Raw genomic sequence first — 22,471 nt, forward strand, 5'->3', positions numbered from 1 at the left:
TTGATTCCAAAAGTGTCTCAATATGGAAAAAAAAATGTTGTTTTTCTAGCTTTTTATAATCTGGTTTCAAAGAAACAATAAAGAATCTAAAGAATTTATGTGAGAATGTACTTCGAGATGGAGAGCTTAAGAAAACGTTATTGTAGTTTGGTGAAGTCATTACATAGAAATAAACGATAAGAAAAGGTTGTAGTATATCATCAAATTGATGATGAAGATAAAAGATACGTGAATTGAAATAAAAATAAAACTAATGTAAAACTTATAAACATTGTATTTGTTTATGGCTAAAAAAATCCTAATTTACTAAACTTTCCGCTAATTTTCATGCACAAAAGATGCGAGTAAGTTGTTTTCTAGCTGGAAACGCTACATTAAACGATTTGACTTAACGGGTGATGTGGAAGTTATCGGACAAATCCTAATTTCATTATTTGAGCATAATAATTAGTTTTTGTGGTTTTATGCGTAGGCATAAACGTTCTATAAAATACAAACTTTATTATTTGAAACACAATTATTTAAAATGAGGTTAAATGCAGCTGAACGAGAATCTTTTCGAAAGCGACTAAAAATGTTTTTTGTAAATAAACCTAATATAAAAAAATAATCGTAAATCATTTTGAAAAGGATGGATTTGCTCAAAGTACAATATATGATAACCTAAAAAGACTTGAAACTGTTCAATCGTTTTCTGATAGAAAGCACCCTGGTCGTCCGACATCCTGAACTAGAGAAAAGGAAGCCGAATTAACGAGACTTGTCAACAATCGAAAAGGGGTCAGTCAGAGAAAAATAGATATTAAATTCGGTGTAAATCAATCGACAATTGGTCGTCAGTTAAAAAAAATGAATATTAAATATAGAAAACGTGAAAAGACTCCAAAATACACTATAGAACAACAAATAAAGGCAAAGAAAAGAAGCAGGAAACTAGTTAACCAACTCTATAACACAAAATCGCTTCTAGTCATCGATGACGAAAAATACTTTTGTTTTGCAGGGGACAACATGCCTGGAAATTCTGGATACTACACAAACAACAAAAAGACATGCCCAGAAAGTGTTCGTTTTATAGGAAAAGAGAAATTTCCAAAAAAATTATTAATGTGGATAGCCATATCTGACCGTGGTATGTCCGAGCCATTGTTTTGCACTTCCAAGGCTGTAGCGATCAATTCATCTATCTATATTAATGAATGTTTAGAAAAACGACTTCTTCCATTTATTCACAAGTATTATGGAGACTTTAACTATTTATTTTGGCCAGATTTTGCAAGTTCCGATTATTCTAAAGATTATCTAAATTGGATGGACCAATATGTCTATTACGTTGATAAAGAATCCAATCCCCCAAATGTGCCTCAAGCACGACCAATTGAAAATTTTTGGGGACATTTGGCACAGAAGGTTTACGAGGGAGATTGGCAAGCTTCAACAGAGCAAGTTTTGATTGATCGCATTAAACTAAAACTACAAGAAATTGATTTAAAGTTTTTACAGTCGCATATGAAAGGCGTCAGAGCAAAATTGAGATCAATTGCAGATGGTGGTATTTTTTCATATAAAAAATAATATATTTTTATTAAAAGATAAATGCTTTATTTAAAAAAAATATAATAGTAGTTTGTTTTTTTATTTATAAATAAGTTATTGACGTTTTTATTTTGTCCGATAACATCCGCATCACCCGTTAATTTGCAAATCACTTATAATCACAGACGACAAGCCAAAACTTTCGTTACTTCTCACTTTAATCGGGAAAACACTTAGTAAATTTATGAAAACATTATACCTCAAAATACGCTAACCACATACCAGTAAGTTGTTGAAGCTTTCAATGAACACTTTAAACCTCAAGGTGACTTGAACTATGAAATTTTTACGTTTCGCAAAATGGCTCAACGTACAGATGAAACCACACAACAATTTTTCGTTAAATTACACGAAAAAGCCCTTAAATGCGGGTTTGCTGATAAGGATAAAGGAAATAAATAACAAATTGAGCTTAGTACAAACATTTCAAAACTACAGAAATACAGTTTCCAAACCCCTTAAAAACTTTACAAGGTTTGTTAACTATGGTAAAAGTATTCGAGTTGATGGACAATCAAATAGAAGAATTAGAGAAAGAAACGATAAAACAAAACGAAGTAAATGCAGTAACGAAAACAAAATTTTCACTAACCAGTAAAGCAATGTTCAAAACACCACGAGATAGAAAAGAGACCGAAGAAAAGAATTTCTTACCGATGCGGGGAAGCGAATTTTGCAACAGCCGGTAACGAACAAAATACAACTGCAGCGAGGGAAAAAAAACCAAAGAAACGAACAAATTTATACGAAACCACTAGATATAGTTTACAAAGACATCAATCAACCCGAAAAAACTCATTCAGAGTTAAACCAAGGAAACTTGTCCTCTGCAAACACTAAAAAGATAATTAAGGACGCAGTCGAAAGCTTCGAGTTGACGATTAACATAAAAAGTATACCAATAACCGTTCAAATAGATACCGGAACTTCTCTCAATATCCTAAACTTTAAAATATTTGAAAAGATAAACAATTTTCTTAAAAGACCTACATAAAACTAAAACGCAAATTATTACGAAGGCCCAACTAATTTCACGGCAAAAAAAAAAAAAAAAAAAAACACAAAAACACAAAAAGCCCATTAAAAAATGCCATTCTTATTAAGAGTTCTTAATAAGATAGTGGCTTTTTTTTCTCTTTTGGTTGAGTGCCGCGACGTTGAAATTTGGCGGTTCCATTGGCTCACAGTGCGCCGCTATTTTATTCTTATCAAACAGCAAACTCTCGGGATTGGCCTTTCGTTCGGGTTCACAAACGTGAAAATATAATGAATTCTATTTCTATAAAAATATTATCAAAAGGAATCATAGCCAATATATCAAATATTACTTTATAAAAACTTTTTCTAAAATTCCTTCATATGAAAGGCAAAACATTTTTAACAAGCTTAAAATATTTTAAAAACCATGAGATCATTTTAAGAGCCTTGTGAATTTTAACAAACTTATTGCTAAAAAGTTTTTTTTTTATATTAAAAAATAAAAAGACCTAAATACGATCAAAGACTTTTACCGCTCTCTTTGTTTTATAGCTTGCTGGAAATGAGATGAGCTTTTGAACCAATATCGACACCTTCTACTACCTCCTTCCACCAGTTGGGACGCATTTGTGATTCAGGAGTCACCATCACGTCATACAAATTTTTTAAAGGCTGCAAGAAAAATACCGAATGCTCTCAAAACAATAACATTTAAATATTAGCATTTAAAAAGACCTTTCAAAAAAATAGTAACAAAAAAAATTAAATACGAGCGAGAACAATTAAATACCTGCAAATTGCTATGTCCGATAGGAGAATTCAAAACCCAATCTGGAGGAGCAAGCGCGTCAACCAATGACAGTGCACATGGTTTTATCTGACACAAGAGAGGTACTTAAATGCTTATATTTATGGATAACCAGACATCAACTCATGCATAAACATCGTCACTTTGTTATCGGATCTTTTTTTAAAAACCTTATTTTCTTTATCTTTCGGGAAAAACTTAATGTTTTTTGTTGATTAAATAAAAAAAAAAAAAATGGTACCAATGAGCAGTAGTGCAATACACCTTCCCTGATCAACTCTGCATGCTTAGGATCACTCAAGTAGCCGCCTGAAAAAAGTTTGGAAAATAGTTTTATTACTAGTGTTCCACCGGTACCGGTGGAACGCTAGTAATAAAGCTATTTTCTCCTGGCAAATATCACCGCGGTGATATTTGCCAGGGGAAATCTTAAGGTGGTAGGCCTATGAAAAATAGAGATTTTTGATCAAAAATTGAAAAAATAGGTAATATATTGTATTTATGTAAAAATTTATCCTCTATCTTCTGATATATAACTTGTTTAGGTTTGATCAAACTAAAAGGGTTTAAAATAACTTATATTATCAGCTAGTTTGTTTATTTACCTTAGCAACGCCATAGCAACGAAAGATTAAAACCTTTATTTTACCCAAATTTGATGGTCAAAATGACAAATCTTGTGAAGCTTCTTTTTCCAATTTAATATAGATCTGCGCTGTTTTTGGTCATGCTTTAAAATCACATTTTCTTATAATAATTGTCGTATTGAACTGTATATTGGTTGTGGAATAAAATCATTATTTATGAATTTTTCAACTCTTGATTTAAATCAAACAAGTTGTACTGGTGTATAATTGTAATGTCTTCTGGAAAAAGCAACAAGCAAAATTTTTCACGAAAAAGAAAGAAAAATCCTCCTTTAAACAAATATTCAAGAATAAATCTTTCAAATATTTCATCAGAAAAAGTTTCATCTTGCATAAGTAAAAAGAGGCTAATTTGATTTATCATGAATACCTCGGGGACGGTGATACTTCCTCTTTTAAAGAAGTTGAAGAATCTAACCCATATAAAAGTTATAATATTCAACCAATAAAATTAGAATGCATTGGGCATGTGCAGAAGCGACTTGGTACACGCTTGCGAAAAATTGTACATAAGTATAAAGGAACAAATAAACCCCTACATGGAAAAGGAAATTTGACTAATAGTGCAATTAACTCAATGCAGAATTATTATGGTATTGCAATTAGAAATAACACTAACAGCATTTATGCAATGAAAAAAGCAATAGGAGCAGTTTTGTGGCACAGTACAAATTTTAGTGATAATAGCATTCGTCATTCTATGTGTCCTAGGGATGAATATTCATGGTGCAAGTGGCAACTAGATAAGCTTAAAGGTACAAGTACTCACACAAACAAAATTAACTTGCCTATCTTTATTCATAATATAATAAAACCTATTTTTAAAGATTTATCTGATGACGATTTGCTAAGTAAATGTTTACATGGTCAAACCCAAAATTCAAATGAAGCATTTCATTCAATTTTATGGACTCGATGTCCTAAAAACATTTTTGTAAGTAGAAGAACATTTGAACTTTGTATAAACTCTGCAATAGTTCATTATAATGACGGTGGAGATGGGGTAAAATCTGTTTTAAGTCACTTCGGATTGTTAGGATCATTGACTATTCCAAAACTGATTTTAAAGGACCAAAAGCGAATTGTAAACAAGCGTCGTAAATCAACTTCAATATGCAAAAGGCAAAGAAAAAAACTTAGATCTCTTCATAAAGGATACTTAGATACTGAAAAAACTGATTCATATAGCACTGGTAGCTTTTAAGGAGTGTTTTTAGACGTAATTTTTTGATTTTAAATTTTTGACTCGATTTTTCTCATTTTGAGATTTTTAGTTTTTTTTTAAATTTTAAAACATGATATCTCCAGTTTAAAGTAAGCAATTAAGCTGAAATTTTCAAGATATGTTCTTCATACATGTAGAATTCATTTGTCATAAGATTTTTAAAATTTCTTTTTTTGGGGCGCTACAATGTGGTTTTATCTGCCAGAGCTTTTTTATAAAAATATATATTCAAGTTTAAAAGTCAATATAATCTGAACTAGGAAGGCAAATTTAAAAATCCTATGACAAATGAATTTTATACATATGTAGAACTACCATACCAAATTTGAAGTTTTGATTTATTGTCGTTTTTGAGAAATTGTGTTTTGAAGTTTTCGTTTTTTTCACACTTTTTAATATAATTTCGAGGCAAGCGAGGCACTTTTTTATATATTTTATTGATTTTATGTTTAATTTCATAATTATTGTTAACAACTGATTAGTTTTATTGTAAATATATCTTTAATACTTGAAAAAATTTTTTCATAGGCCTACCACCTTAACACTATCTTAATAAAATCTACCTTGAAAAAGAGTGGGTAGGTTTTTCTCTATAACCCATAGGCCATACAACATATACACATTCTTTAAAGGCTCTCTAAACTCTAGCGGGCAACTCACAGCGAACGCTTTTGCACTTCCAAATATACTTATTGCATATCTCTATAATTAATGCAACATCATGCAATAAATATACAAATAGTACTAGATGCAAAATATTCAAGCATTTAATTAATTTAAATCAATAATAAAGAATAAACATCGAGTATTATACAGTATTGTGAAAAATTTAAGAACCACCAAAAAAACAAAACATAATTTATTTTTATTTTTAAATTTTTATTTAACCGAATATATTTTTCTGGTAAAAAAAATAATAATAATAAATTTTTGAAAATAGACAAACAAGATAAAAAGTAATAATAATGATAAAAATTAAAAAAATGTATTTAAAGTTTTATAGGTAATTTTTATTTAAAAAAAAAATTGTGAAAAAGTTAAGAACCACAGAACAAAAAACGGTAGTTTTTACCTAATACCGTGCAATTCTACCAAGAATTTTTAAGCACTCATTAATACGACTAGGCATACGATTTGGGATTGAGTCTATTAAATTCTCTAAAATATGTTTGGAAACATTTCCAAGTATTGCTGATAAAATGTTGCGCAACTCCTCAAGGCTCCTTGGTGCTTTCTTGGGAATCTCTTTATCAAGCCAACTCCAAAAATATTCAATGCAATTTAAATCTGGGCTATTTGGTGGCCAAGTTAGACGCTCAATATTTTTGCTTTCCAACCATTCAGAGACAATTTTAGCCCTGTGACATGGTGCATTACCTTGCTGAAAATTGAACGGAACGCTTTGCTCAAGTGCATCAATTGACGGTAACAAGTTGTTTCTTTAAAATATCGACGTAATAAATAGAGTTGAGTCGACCATCAAATAATTTAAACACAGGGGAAAGGTGCCTATGATGGCATAGCGCCTATGATGGCATACTGGTCATATTTCCATAAATATTGGTTTTGGTGTATAAGTGATTAGACCAACACGTGTATATTAGTAATTCATTACTTCTGGTGAAAATTCGTCCTTCTGTCGTAAATAATGGTTTTGTAATCAACAAACATAAATTTTCGCATGTGGTGTTGTAGTTTTAATGCTCTCATATATTTAGGATTACGATTTTATTATACATCATACAGAAGTGAAATTTTCATGCATTTCATCTGCAGGATTTGTACATTTATTAGAATACTTATTTTAATGCTATGTGTAGAATAAGGTAGACACAGCTTGTTTTAATAAATACGGTGACTCTATCCTATGATGGCATACCGAGGAGTTACCATCATAGGAAAGTCTTCAAAATGAGTTGAAAAAAATGCCTGAAATAAATCTTAATGCGCATAAAAAGGTGATCAGGCTAAGAACAAAAATGAAATACAAGAGTTTGAGAAACCAACACATTTGGAAATGAGATCTCCCCCATCAGAAGCTTCCATATGCATTGGATCTTTAGCACCCTTCTAAAATTGAATTGAAAACGTGGAAAAAGTGGACCTCTGAACACCGGATATCCAAGAATTAAAAGATAAGGCAAAAGAAAAAGATAACAAAGAAAAAGGAAAAATTTGTTAGAAAATTTTAAAAAGAAAGACAACTGTTGAAGAAAAATACTGCAGTGAGGAGATTAAAAGAAGTAATAAAAAAATGGATTTCGAACCTGATACAGCATTTTTGTATTGTTATGAACTTTATTCGCTGTCTTGCTCTAAAGAACCATGGATTTGTTGTCAAAAATGCAGATCTTGGTGTCATTGTTTATGTGCAAGCATAAAGAGAAGTAGAAAAAAAATTAAATGTGAACTATGCTTATAGACCAAATATTTATTTTTGATTTTGTTTTTTTGATAAGTTGTGTTTCCATTAATAAAAAACAAAAAAAATTTTTGTTTGTCTATTTTCTTTAAAGTGTGCCATCATAGGAGCAGTTAGTTGCCTATGATGGCATACTTGTATTTTTTTTTTTAATGGTATAAACTTATAAAAAAGCAAAATAGTAAAAATTCTGAGGTTCATTATTATTCTGCATGCTAGAGGGAATACACCCATGTCAAAAATTATTTTTTAATCTTTCAGGTAATGACTCAGAGAAACGTTAAAGTTAAGTATGCCATCATAGGCACCTTTCCCCTACCGAAACCATAATATATCATGCACCACCATATTCCAACCAACCCGCTACCTTGTTTTATTCTTTGAACTATACAATCGAGATCATACTTTTCTGAAGGCTGCCTGCGAATCAAAATTCGGTTTTTTCGGTTATCAACCTCAATATTCATCTCATCAATGAACATTATTGTCCTCCATATTTGTTTAGACCATTCTTTGACGCTTTGGCAAAATTCTTTTCGCTTTTTTAAATGTTGTTTGGTAAGTCGCGGTTTTAGAACAGCTTTTTTCTATAGCATATTGTTAGCTAATAATTTCCTACGCACAAGTGATGCCGATGCTTGACGTCCATTTGAAAGCTTCCATTCCCTTCTTAATTCATGAGACGGCATGGTTCGATTTTTCTTTGCCAACCTGATTAAAAGGCGATTATAATTGGGTGTCGTCAAACGCGGTCTTCCAGAACGATGGCGATCAACGTAAGATTTATTCTCTTTGAGTTTTGATGATTGTTAGCACCGAACTATGTGATCACTTTATTATTCTTCCAATTTTACAAGCGGATTTACCTTCCTGGTGAAAATCTACCACTTTTACACGATCTTCATAGGTAATAGCTTTTCTGCTCATTTTTTCAAAAAAAAAGAATTTTTTGTTTGAAATTAAATTTTTTTATTGGTTTTTTTGGTAATGACTTAGGTCATTAATAGAATATTTAAACAAACAAGGTAAAAATAAATTTAAAAAGATAGTTTTAAAAAAATGTTTCTGACGCATTTAGCACAAAAAATTCTTTGTGGTTCTTAGTTTTTTCAAAAAAAAAATATTTAAAAAAAATTAACACATAATATTTAATCCTTATTTTTATAGGTTCTTTAAACTCATTTTCAAAAAAAAAAAAAAAAAATTTTCTTATTTAATGTTTGAAAAAAAAGACTATTTTATTATCTTTAGAATAAAAATTAATTAAATTTATTTGAAAAAAACATTTTTTCTTATTTAGTGGTTCTTAACTTTTTCACAATACTGTATAAAGATGTGCAGAATATAACTATGGCAAAAATTTAAACGTACCTCGATGAATGCTATTGCAAGTGACCTACAGTAATAGACTTGTGAGTTGTTTTTAGCAGTAAACTCGTCCTTTTAACAAAACAAAACAAAAAACATATTTTCTCATAGTTTAAAAAAACGTTCTTCTTAACTTTAATTTTAAAAAAAGTCTCTGTTTTACAACTTGAACAACAAACTCACTTTGCTCACTGAAAGCTGGGCTTCAAGTCTGCAAGCACTCTGCTCCACAAGATAACTAACTAACCAATCAAATGTGTCTTCCACATCTTAATAAAGCAATCATTTTATGAAAACACACAAAATTACATGGCAGGACTAAACTTGAACAAAAATGATTTTGGATTGTAAAAAAAGTTTATTGATTTTGCAAAAACTATTAAGAATATTCTGAAACATGTTTGAACCAAAAATAAATTCTCTATTGTTAACTTAAGAAGTTGGTTTCCATGACGTAAACTTGATTTAAGTTCTATAGCAGTTGATAATTTCAGTGCTTTTGTTCATTCATAGTCAACTTTTGAAAAAAAATATACAAATTGACCTAAAAATTACAAATCAATGTTTGGCTTCAATGTTTGTTACTTGAATGAATAAATGTTACTTTTATCAATTGAAAAAACTTTACGTATATTCTGTTTTCATGACGCATTTTACGAAAAATTTCAAGATTTTTTTCTTTCACTTACTTTTTTACTTTTTACTTTTACTTTTTAAATAAATCCATTTATAGATCTTTGTATCCCAACTTTTCTTAAACTACTGCATGAGGATATTGAGCCATAGCCATACATTGGGTTGAAGTCATAAATTGGGTTTAAAGGTAAACTTGTAAATTTGGTTAAATTTCTTCATTTGAGGTCTTGAAGAAACACATCAAGCCCATGACTTTTTACTGCTTTTATTAGTCCATGAAAGCCAACAGACACTTCACACCATGAAGCCATTGTTTTTATGCTTCTTTATGATTATGGTGGCCAGTTTTTATGATTATGAGGTCTTTACTAACAACTGACAGGGTAAACATTCAAATATGATTTCATGCTGTAGTTGCTAAGTGATCATTAAAACCACCTAAACACTTTTGACGGTTAAATGACAGTAGCTTCAGATTTGCCAAGGTAACCTTGATGCCTGATACAAATTGTATGATTGTGCTAGGATTTTGGTAAGACAATCCTAATGTCCAGTTTGTTACTTTTAACTTCTGACAAGTTGTTTTAAAGTATTTTATTTTGCTTTCAAATAGAAAAAAACTTAGCAAAGTTTTACTTCATGTTGGTATTAACCAAATTTATTGTAAATAAATTCTCTTCCTATAATGCTGAGATAATATCAAAATAAAACAAAAACTACTTCATAGAAGTACAAATTATTAGTAAAACGTTAAACAAATGGTCCTTTGATATCTGCCATAACATGGTTCAATTCAAATAAAAGTTTGTCTTTTTCTATTCAAATATGATTACGATTGGAGAGAGTTTAAGGGCAGGCCTAAAATATGTAGATAATTAATTACTTTATCTAATTTGACTTTTAAGTTGCAGCCTTATTTGGAAAAATACTCTAATTACCTTTAGGAGTGATATCATGTAGAGATTTGAATGAACTTCTGTTTTGAAGTATTTTATGGTGGTTGTTCAAAAAATTTATACTGCCACAAGGTGATTTCACTTCTGAACCTAAATAATGACGGAAGATTTTAAAAACATGTCTACACAGAGGAAATGAAGGAAAATGATAGCTGGCTTATATAGAAGAACATGACACAAGAACATGACAGAAGAACATGACAGAAGAACATAATGAATATCATGAATATTTTATAATAAAAACCAGTAGACTTACCCATTTTTATATCTTTGTAGACATTAAGGAGGTAATTGCTTGTTTGCATTAAAATGCAGTTGTTATCTCCTTCATATGTAGTATTAGGGTCATTTTGATCACGTAAAATACCAAGGCGATTAACTAAAAAAAAGAACTAAAACATGAACAGTAAAAAAGTAATGACTATAATAGTTTTTGCTGAGGTTTCACAAATTAATAATCCACTATAATAGAAGCTGTTGTGGTTTTACTCATTTATTTTTAAATTATCAACATGTGATAACTAAAAATTTGCACAAAGTTTGTGTAAATATAAAAAAACAAAGTAAAAATTTCATGAAATTGCAATCACTTCTATTTTGTTGCAAATTTAATTCTTTAAATGTATTATTAAAAAATAATTTATCTAGGAATAATTGAAAAAATGAAAAAAAAAAGCTTATAATGAAGACTCCCTTAGAAAAAAAGTGTATGCATTTTTGGATTTGCATCCGGATGACAACAAAAACTTTATTGTAAATCATTTTCAAATATAGAACATACCAAAATCTACTACTTATAATATACTTAAAAGAAAGGGGAACAATATAGGACTAGAAAGAAAAGTCAGAAGTGGTCGCAAAGCAATAAAGATGCCTGCAAAAAAGATAAAGCGCCTTAAAAAATGGATTGATCAAAAGGATAATATTTCACAGCGTGGTCTTGCAAAACGATTTCATGTATCACAACTGTACATATGCAAAATTATTCACCAAAAAACTAGCATTTGTTATCGTAAGAAAACTAAAACACCAAAAAGAACACCGGCTCAAAAAGCAGCTGTTTGTTCAAAGTGCTGCAGGTTGGTTTCAATTTTTCGGAAAAAAATTGTTATTATTGACAGTGAATCATATTTTTATTTGAGCAACACTAATATTTCTGGAAATGCTGGATTTTACTCTTTTGACATAAATGCAGCATCAAATGATGTATGGTTAAAAAGAAAAGACAAATTTGAGCCAAAATTACTTGTTTGGATTGCACTCTCTACAAAGGGAATCTCTCAGAAGTATATTGTATATTTCAAAATTTTTTGTTATTATACTTTTTAAATTGTTAAAAAAGATGACTCCATTAAAAAGTTATACCATTTCTAATTTTGTCCAGATTTTTAGTTATCACATGTTATAAGATTTTTATCGAATATTAACTATGATTAGAATTTTTAGTCTTTTTTAAGTATGAATGAAATGGATGAAGGCTTTTGTTGGATGCTGCCTTTAAAGCATCAAGAAGAATGTTCATTCAAGAATATCTACTCTGGACAGCTTCCTGTGAACTTGATTCACAATCTAATTAGAGTTAGTTTCTAAATTAGAGGTGGCAGAGATCTACCTTTTACTAGACAGTGGGGAGGATCAAGTTGCAACTATGGATTTTTGGTCAAGGAGGTCAGAGCAATACAAGTCGTGACAAGGGTGGCCTAGGAAGTTTATTAAATGGTCAGATGTTAGAAACATTTCAGCAGCAGCAAAATTTATTGAGTGCTTTTATGACAATGCAATCACAACATGGTTTGATGCAACAGAGAGGTGGTGGAAGATTTAGTAATCAAAATAATTAAAATAAAACATTAGAGGTCCAAGATCATTGCCCTAGTGATAAAAGAAGAAATGATGGTACTGGTGGTTCATTATTCAATAAGAAATCCAAAAAGCAATATTTTCAAATAAAGAAAGATAATCAACTTGCTAGAGAAGATACTCTAATGGATGCTATTGAAGAATTGCGACAGCATAAAGATAATATAGAGAAATGTGACTGTAAAGATGTGGTAAAGCTCACGGTTTCCTTGTTCACTGGCAAGGGCTACTCTTGCAAAACAAATGGGTCTCTGGTAAGTTATAAGCAGACATTTCAAAGTCATAGTACAGGAAAAGCACTTTTTATGAAAGTAATAGAAGCTTGTACTGCAAAGACATATCAAAAAACCAAATACTTTCTTGCTATTGACCTAGCACCAGATGACTGGTATGAGAAATGTGAAAAAGCTAGAACTATTTTGTTGCTGCAAGCATATTTAATTATGAGAGCTAAAAAGGGTAATGCTAGTTGTACCATTGATGAACTAAATTGATTGATTTTTTTTTAAAAAAAAAATGCAGCATTGTTTCAAAACAGTCAATTTTATCATTTAAATAAATGAAATGACTTAAGTGAAAATCAAATCTGCAATAAACAATCTGATAATTCAAATTATTTTTAGACTTTGCTTGGCTTAATGCAATAAAATATGGAATAAGCAAAAGTGAAGATGTGGCATATATCATACACATACAATGTTGGTTGATATTTGTTGTCCCTAAAGCTACCAAACGAATAAGAAATATGGATGTCTGCAGATTAAACAGAAATACTTCAAGATCAAAGAATACAAACTTATAAAGCATTAGTCAACACTTTGTCATGAACATGACAACAATGCTTAGAAAATAGTAATTATTACATAGCCAAGACATAAAAAAGGTTGGACCACTTTTCATTATTTTCTTTCCTAGTTAACTCCAGCAACTTTGTTTGTACTAAATGGTGTAAGAAGATGGCTGCAACTATCTTCGAAAAAAATATAGCTTTAGCATCAAGATAAATGAAATGTCTGACTTTGCCCCATAATACCCTATAGTTCTGATCTGACTTTCTACTGCTTTAAATAGTTTTCTGCTTTAATGCATTTTTAATATGACTTTGTTTAAAATTCCTTTGCTTGTTATTATTATCTGAACTTGTTATTATTATTTGAACTTGTTATTATTATCTGAACTAATATTGTGCTTTAGAAATTATAAACTTTTATATAATACATAATAATAATATTATAAACAATAACCAGTAATAAGATTTTAAAAAATCCAAACAATAAAAAAAGCAAACAAACCAGCAAGATATCCATGTCCACCACAAGCTTCTCGAGCTTCTTGTATGCCTTGCTGAGCTAACCACGATGTCACAGGTTTAGAAGAGCATGACAACGCATGAATTTCTTTTATAATAGCAACCTTTAAGATTTTGTTGAAGATGAAATGTCAAAAAACTTTTCACAATCATAACAATCTTGTAAAAGGCATAAACTTTAAAAGCAAACAATCTCATGAACATTCAACATATAATTGATCAAACATTTACCTCATAATCAGCATCTGCTTTGATGTTTGATGAATCCCCAAGTAATTTTAGGTTATATTCTGTAAGTAACCATAAGCTAAATGATTTCCAAACAAAAGTTGATGCAAGATATGGGAACAGACGCCATTGCTTAAAAAAACAAAAACAGCTAATAAAATACAACAAGAAAAAAAGATAAATTTCAAACTTGAAATATGAAAAATAATAATTTAAGAATTGTTTATTTTAAAACAGTGTTTTGACATAAATTAATTTATTTAAATAAATTTTCAAGTTGTTATTTTATTTACTGTAAACATTACTTTAAAAGATCAAATACATTTCTGAATATATAACAGAAATTTTGGAAAACAAATGTAGAGAACAATAAGCAGTCATTATAGACTTAACTAAGGCCTCCAATATTGAGGCTCTGCAACTCTATTGAATAATAAAAATTTGAGCTAACTTATTGGTTATACTGTTCACCACCACTTAGCAGGATTTCCACTGCCTGTTTTTTATTTGAATCTAAATAATTTGACTTACATATCATTTTCAACGTAATTTTGGTATGAGCTATATTATTACTACTATTATGTAATTGTACCTTTCAGTTACTATGTACCTAATCTTCTCTTTTTATTGAACCTTCTCTCTCATTTTATTATATTTTCATGATTTTAGTGTGGGGAAAAAAAGATTTCTTCAGTGAATCAGTTTTTTGTCTTATATATATCTATATCTATATCTATATTGACTTTGGGTAACTAATGGTAACTTGGAGTTCAAAAAAACAAAAAGAGAATAAACATCAACTAAAAAAAAACACTCTCTTTACTTCTTTTTATTCTTTTACAATTACAAACTGAAACTTTTTTTTATTTTAAAATTTACAACAAAATTTAATTTTTAGTTAAATTGAATCCCACATTCTTAAAATATTACAATTGTGAACAGGTTGTAATCAAAAAGCATTTTATTTTATTATTTTTACTTACCTATATGTAAATTTTATTATATCATACATAAACTGTAAACTATGTAAATATTTATTGAAATAAACTCTACATGCTGTTCAATGTCCTTACAAAAAAACAATGAATGAATAACTCTAGAAGTCTTGAATAGAAAATTGAATTGTGCTGGCAGAGGAATCTCTACAGCACAAGCAACTTATAGTTTCATAGTTTTTTCATATTTTCATAGAATTGATAAATTTTCTATTTGAAAAGTTGACATATCATGCATTTGGTGGATTTAATTATTCATTTTTATATTTAAACCACGTCATCTATTATTTGGCTTATAGGAAATTGCAAATTTTAATCGTTTATATCAACTTTAAACATATTTACAATGGTGTAAGGATATTGGTCACCTACAAAGTGATGCAAAGCTGTTGCATTATGTGGAGAAGGTTATTCATACATGGAAATTGCCAAAAAGTTGGGAAATGGAGCAACAAAATCTGGAGTGAGGAAGGTGTGAAAAAGGTTTAAGGCAGTCAATACCTTCAAAAATATGCCAAAAAATGGAAAAATTAAGAAGACAACTGCCAACGATGACAGGATGATAATGAGGCTTGCACTTAAGAACTGAAGAGCAACTTCAGCTGAAATTAAAAATGATTTAGAGGCTGCTGGAGTTTCAGTTAGTTCAAGAACAATTCGCCGAAGGCTTTTTTAAAATGGTTTAAAAGCAAGAGAACTCAGAAAAAAACCATATTTAAACAAAAAACAACAAAAGAATTGTTTGATTTGGGCAAAAGAACACAAGGAGTGGACAAAGGAAGACTGGGCAAGAGTTATTTGGAGTGATGAAAGCAAAATTTCCATTTTTGGAAGTGATGGAATCAATTATGTGAGAAGATGGCCCGGTGAAGATCTTTTACCTGAGTGCACATTGGTTACAATGAAGCATCCCATAAGTGTAATGGTGTGGGGATGCATGACCAGAGATGTTGTGGGTCGTATCCACATTATGGATGATATTTTAAACGCCAAAAAATACCAAGAAAACATATTAGAAGCCAAATTACTTCCATCGATTGACGATTTATTTGAGGGCAAAACAGAAACCTGTGTTTTCCAGCAGGACAGTGCTACATGCCACACCGCAAAAACTGTCAAAAACTGTCAGCACTGAAGATTTGGGCAATTTAGTGGACTCAATGCCTCGTAGGTTTGCTGCAGTAATAAAGAATAATGGATATCCAACAAAATATAAGTTTTTTTTTATAAGCCATTTTTTTAATAACATCTTTTGTAAGCTGTAAAACATAAATTTACCATAGTTTGCCCCTTTGTCATTAAATTGTTATATTTTTATATTAAAATTGTGAACTTTAATCAAAATTTTAGTTTTTTTTAATCTAAACACATCAAAAAATAATAATCAATATAGAAAACCACATAAATTTGGTTATTTTCTTTTAAAAAACACTCTAAAGTGAAGTTTTCATATATTTTGAAGGGGTGTCCATTCTATGACCACTAGTGTATTTAAAGAATTTCTGGATGTTATAACTATTATATAATCACCTTTAGTAAATAACAGAAGATGTTTCATGTTAAAAGTAAATCCAACCTAAAATATGTGTTTATAAATGATACTTTTGTAAAACTGATTGTTTAAAAAAGTTATATTTTATAAATATACTATTTTTAAAATTTTTTATAAATATCAAATAAAACTATAAAATATAAAACTTGGTTAAATAATATCAAAACTACAGTGACTCCACTTTAATCAAAGTTGAGAGTTTATACTATTAAACTCACAGTTGATTTCTTTTTACCACATTTAGGTTGAGAGTTTATACCTGTGGTCTTTATTTATATTGGAAAGAAATTAAATGGAAAAATATTTAGATAGATTTAATGTCTATTTTTTTAATTTATTGCCTGTATAAGGTTTACTAGTAATTCCCTATTTCTCTAGTTATTTTTTTTTAATAGTTTTTTTTCAAATAAAAGTAAAAAACTAAACAAATACATTATATTAAAAAATAAAAGAATTGGAACGTTTTGCCATAAAAGTATAAAAAGCAATCTTTTAAATAAAAGCTTTCTGGGTTCAAAACAATGTTTTGCTGCTTTTAACATGGCTTCCTACTGATCTCTTCATTCAAATTCTGTAGTAAAGAGTTAATTCAAAAAAAAAAAAAATTAGAAAAAAGAAAAACTATTGCTATTTTACTTGCATTTGGTATTCAATAACTGGTAATTCCTCACTCTCATCTGTAGGTCCAAACTGTTTGCGACATGCAGAATAACGCACAGCTATTGTCATGGCATTTATTAAATTGCAAATGACAAGTCTTGTAACACCGATTCGGCCACTAGGAAGAGAAGCCAAGACAGCTTTAAAGTGCTTACTTTTATCTTCAAAAGAGCTGATGTATTTTCCTTCAACTGAAACTCCTCCCAGTTTGCTAAACAATGCTGTACTTGGAACTCGTACGTTGTTCAGTAACAAGTAGCTTAAAAAGATAAGAAATCTTTCAACCTATAAATCATAAAATGTAAAACATTTTAACATCATCCTTGTTAAAGTAGTTCTAATAAGAACTAAGAGAGTTTTCTTAGGTGTTTTTGTTGCACTACTTTTACACATCTAACACACTTGTTATTTAGCTTACATTCAACCTAGTAACTTATATTACAATGGTGCTATCATATGGAGAACTTCAAGATATTACCGTAAGACCGAATTATTTTCTTTGCTTCCACAGTTTTCATCATTGATTTTAGATTTTTCATTTTTAAATACTTCATGTTTAATCTTAATTATATTTTCAAACTTTTGCCAAAATTCACAAATCATGGTCAAGAAATTTGTAATAAAATACAGTTATAATATTTGGGCATAATGTTTAACTTGGAAAAAAACTTGCAGAGGCACTTATTTTAATATTTCTGGTTAAGTCCAGTCTTCTTTCTTCTTAGATTCAGTCTTATGTAAAACCCTCCGAGAATGTTTATAATTATACAAAAGCCTTGTAACTAAGCAACTTTGGACAAGAGAAAATCTACTTGTAGTCATGTTAATAATCATGTAAAGTGTTGTAATTGTAACTTACTTAACTAAAAAAACTGAAACTAAATTTAGTCCACTAACTTTTTAGTCTAACTAAATTTAGTCAACTAACTTTTTAATCTAACTAAAATTAGTTGACTAACTTTTTAGTCTAAATAAAATTAGTCGACTAAGAATTTAATCTAACTAAAATTGCTTGACAAACTTTTTAGTCTAACTAAAAGTAGTCGACTACATTTTTAGTATAACTAAAGTTAGTCGACTGACATTTTAGCGTAACTAATATTAGTCAACTAACTTTGTAGTCTAACTGCATTTAGTCAACTAACTTTTTAGTCTAACTAAGTTTAGTTGACTAAATTTTTGTGAAAAAAATATTGTTTCTGTTATCCAAAAAATACCACTTTAACATCTTGTTATGCGTTTGTTGTGAAGTGGTTTGAGCGCCATGTTTTTAATTGCAAATTGCTGTAAGTTACAATTTTTATCTGCAGGCCATCTATTTCAAGGTTTGATTTTCAGAGTTTTTCAGGTTTTTGGAGAAATGTTTGCAACATAGACACTTGGAATTTTTTAATAAAACTTATCTAATTAGTCCCTCGCTTTTATTAAGTATTTGTTTTAAATTTTAATAAAATACATAATTTATTTCATTCTATACTCATAAAAATACAGATATTTACAATGACAACAATAAGATTGAAACAGTTAGGCAACTAATGCTTTTTACTATTTCTATATTGTGTAATTGAATATATATTTTGTTCAACTCTCAATTTTGTTATTCTTTTAAAAATTATTGTTAAAATGCTAATAACTAATCATGTTTTCTGTATAAAATATCAGCTGTTTTTGACAAAGTTGTTCTGCTAGCAAACCAGCTTATATTTAATTCAATAAAAGAAAATTTGGGCCGATATTAGGTATTTTTATTACCTAATTGTCACAAATAATATTAATTATTTTAAATTTCATAAAGCAATAAATTTTGATGAATGTCTTTAAATTGATTTAATTGCCATAATTCATATTATGTTCATATAATTTCATGATACAGGTTATTCAGTTTTTTTTAGCACTAAATCTTGTTTTAGTCAACTAATTTTAGTTAGACTAAAAAGTTAGTTGAATAAATTTAGCTATACTAAAAAGTTAGTCGACTAATTTTAGTTACACTAAACGGTTAGTCAACTATTTTTAGTTACGCTAAAAGTTAGTTGACTAAATTTAGTTGACTATCTAAATTTAGTTAGTCAACTACATTTTAGTTAGACTAAAACAAACCTTTAATTTTAGTTAGACTAAAACTAACCTTAACTCTCACCCTTAGTAATAAGTATGTATATAATGTAAAGTATATAATCATATAAAATAATGTACCCATTACTGAGCCCACTTACTATTACCAACATACCCATTACTGAGTCCATTTAGACCATGTTTTAAGCCCATGTCTCCAACTGTAATCCCAGGTAAAGGTTCCAGGTTGAGATCTCTAACTTGCACTATAAAAGGGTGCAGTCCATGTTTAACTCCATCTGAGGTGCAAAGCTGTGCAAAAACAATGGCATGTGTTGCAATATTCCCAAGGTTGCCAGACCAACATTTTATATCTTGGAATGTTGGTGAGTTTAACACAAATTCCTATTAAAAAAACAGTTCATTAACACTTACATATTGTTACATATTGTGGTGTTCTTTATAGTTGTTTAAAAGCCAGTCAGCTTTGTGGTCAGTAGAACTTTGTTTAATGAAAAACTTTAATAATGCAAATAACAAAAAAATAAACTAATACCATCAATTAGATAGTGTTTTTAATTGAATCTTTTTAAACAGTTATTGTTTTTTTAATTCTTACCTCATAACAAAATTAATAAAAGCAGTTCTGATTGTTAAAACATGCTTTATCTTAAAGAAATTGTCAATTTTCAAAGTTCTAATATATTACTTTACAAACACAAATCAAAAAACAACCTAAAAACCCGCTAAGGAGCAAAACTCATTGTTCACAGTAAATCATTCTAAACTTACTTTTGTACTTGGATCATATGTAGCTGTTAGGCGCATTCCTTTTGTGTTAGTTCCATGAGCTAGTTCAGTCAGCGCAAATGACCCTATTATCTAAAAGAAAATAATCAATTATAATCGCTTTTCTTTTCTGAAAATAAACAATAAACATTGCATATACAAACTATACTTTTAAAGTAGACAAAACTTTTATATTATAAAAACCTGCATTTGTTTAGATTTATTAGCAAGCTCCAAAACATCTGCATTCTCTGATCCATTGCTTATTGTCATAGAAAACAACTAAAAACATAAGTTGTTTTTCTTAACAGTAACCACAATAAGTTGATTAAAATCTTATGAACCTAAACTATTACTAATTTACTCAACTCATACCCTCTTTATTGCATCTATATAAAATACAAATGGCATAGTCAAAAAAAGAAAAAGCTTGGCCAGTTTCGGCTATTTTGCAAAGTTTTTTTCAATATACTGAAAAACATTTGAACAAGACTGTGCAGACAGAATGCAATAAAAACAAAAATTGTCTCATTAAGTTTGCTTCAAAATCTGATACTACATATTCAGAAAAAATATCTAAAGGCTAAGTTGACATGAAAAATCTAAGTAGAGCATTGCATTAATTCAAATGTTTAAAAGATAAAGGAATTTATAGACCAATATTCTGTTTACTTGGCTTTGTTATTTACACATGTTGTATAATCTTTTTAAGAAGACTTGTGGACATGCAAATAACCATTTTTATGCAATTTAAATGTAACAGGGATTTTTGTTGAATATTTGATAATTTTTTAAAAAATATTTAAAAAATGCTAAAAAATGCATTTAGTAAAGATTTTCAATATATTACATAACACTAAACATACCAATTGGTTAATGAAGTAAATTTGTCCAAATGTATAGTCTAAATGAGAACAAGCATCACTGTAGGCTGCATCACAAATGAAAGAATTGCTTAACTTTTTTTCATTCTCAATGAACAGGTATTCTGAAAAAGCATAAGCACGTTTAACAGATAGATGTCGATATTCAGACACAGGCATTCCAAGGTAATCATTCCAGGTTTTGCCTGTGTTAAACAATACATTTTTTTCAAGAGTCTTGTAATACTTCTCCAAGTATGATGCATAATGTTCTCCTGTTATGTATAAGTTCAATTTACAACTGTCAATTGTCAGGCAGTGACTCATCTTATTCTTAAGAACCAACAAAAATTCAGGTATTATACAATTTTAAAATGTTGTAAAAAAATTTCTAGTCATGAAGCTTGCGATTACTTGAATTATGTTTTCATTAATACTTTCAGAGAATATTATAAAATACAGGTCATTGCAAATAGTGATTTACAAGTAAAACTTAATGAACCTAAAATAATAAAGAATCTACAAAAATAAAATTAAAAACTGATAAACTAATTTCATACAATAAAAAGTGACTTTAAAAAGAGTTAAAAATGAGCAAGGCACAATCAATAGATAATGCAAATCACTTTGATTACATTCAAGCTGCTACATGATGTTATAGAGATTGGAACCAATACAGAGGAACAAGTTTATTTCCTGAAAACAGGTTAAAAATTGTATAAGGCAAATCTTTTTGTTTAGAAAAATAGACATCTGTGGTTTAAAGAAAAAATCATAACAATCATTATTTGGTTAAAGTTTTGCGCAATTACGCAAAATTTAGAAATTGTAGCAGATTTCTTTTTATAAGAAACTTTGCATAATTTACTCAAAAATTCTGCGTAACTTTGTTAATAAGATTGCGGATTACAAAATTTTTTTTGCATACCAAAAATCCCGTTTTTTGCCGTAAATTACGCATTTTTCAGGTTTAAAAGATTGGGCCCAGCTTCATATGATTGGGCCTTGGACGGCACTGATCGAATTCTCGTAAAAGATCAAACACTTTCAAAGATTTGAACAGATATCATTATCAGCGTACAATTTTTCGACGGTAATAAGTTTTAAGGCTTCGTTTTACGTTTTGATCCAAGGACTGAAGAACAGATGTGGTGATAGGGAGAGGGAGGAGAAAAGTACTTAGCCCTTCAATGTGTTAAAGGGAAGTAAAGTTATTGACCAAAATTAAAGTTTTCGTGTCCTGAGCACGAAAAAAAGACTGGAGCTTCTTTGCACATTCTTTAAAAAAGTCTCCAGTCATTCAACTTCTTAGCTGATTTCGATATCAGGATGGATGGAAGATGGTACCGAGCAAGGAAGTTATTGATGATATTTAAAACAGGGTTGGAGTTTTAGATTTGCCAATAACAAACATGGGATTCTCCAATTAAAGAATAGAGTTTTAAAAAAAAAAATTTTTTTTCCAAGCTTTTAATTGTGTTGGCTTAGGATAACATGCTTTGCAGCGTATATGAGGGACCTAAC

The 22,471-nt window shown here is 29.4% G+C and overlaps 2 protein-coding genes and 1 long non-coding RNA gene across 3 annotated transcripts; 1 reads left to right on the forward strand and 2 right to left on the reverse strand.

Annotated features, from left to right (window-relative positions):
• The first annotated feature begins 849 nt into the window (after positions 1-849).
• Positions 850-1,575, forward strand: LOC149881348 (uncharacterized). Its single transcript, XM_090067978.1, has one exon. It carries the CDS (start codon positions 850-852, stop codon positions 1,573-1,575), a length of 726 nt encoding a protein of 241 aa, XP_089924104.1.
• Positions 1,576-2,002: 427 nt separating this feature from the next.
• LOC145194014 (peroxisomal acyl-coenzyme A oxidase 3-like) lies at positions 2,003-21,787 on the reverse strand. The gene is made up of 16 exons (XM_090069307.1): positions 20,951-21,787; positions 20,289-20,366; positions 20,088-20,177; positions 19,471-19,700; positions 17,217-17,499; positions 14,037-14,165; positions 13,789-13,909; positions 10,893-11,015; positions 10,619-10,726; positions 9,228-9,313; positions 9,048-9,116; positions 5,818-5,956; positions 3,624-3,691; positions 3,365-3,451; positions 3,108-3,246; positions 2,003-2,875 (listed from the first exon to the last, which is right to left on the reverse strand). Exons 1-15 carry the CDS (start codon positions 21,272-21,274, stop codon positions 3,121-3,123), a joined length of 2,061 nt encoding a protein of 686 aa, XP_089925433.1. The 5' UTR covers positions 21,275-21,787; the 3' UTR covers positions 2,003-2,875; positions 3,108-3,120.
• Positions 6,327-8,595, reverse strand: LOC149881349 (uncharacterized). The gene is made up of 3 exons (XR_016445783.1): positions 7,996-8,595; positions 7,522-7,569; positions 6,327-7,324 (listed from the first exon to the last, which is right to left on the reverse strand). It is a non-coding gene; the product is annotated as an uncharacterized LOC149881349 (long non-coding RNA).
• Positions 21,788-22,471: the final 684 nt, after the last annotated feature.

The sequence above is a fragment of the Hydra viridissima genome, unplaced genomic scaffold (genome assembly GCF_058129835.1).
Source record: "Hydra viridissima isolate aposymbiotic clone 2 unplaced genomic scaffold, HvirCarnegie_v1 scaffold_12, whole genome shotgun sequence".
In the NCBI taxonomy this organism is placed as follows: Eukaryota; Metazoa; Cnidaria; class Hydrozoa; order Anthoathecata; family Hydridae; genus Hydra; species Hydra viridissima.

Bases quoted from the DNA above. Each gene is read 5' to 3' on its own strand.
- LOC149881348 (XM_090067978.1), top strand. From the start codon at position 850: ATGAATATTAAATATAGAAAACGTGAAAAGACTCCAAAATACACTATA.
- LOC145194014 (XM_090069307.1), bottom strand. From the start codon at position 21,274: ATGAGTCACTGCCTGACAATTGACAGTTGTAAATTGAACTTATACATA. The intron at 20,178-20,288 runs GTTTTTATAATA...ATTTTCTTTTAG, and splicing joins ATAAATCTAAACAAATGCAG to ATAATAGGGTCATTTGCGCT. The intron at 10,727-10,892 runs GTAAGTCTACTG...GTCATTATTTAG, and splicing joins CTACAAAGATATAAAAATGG to GTTCAGAAGTGAAATCACCT.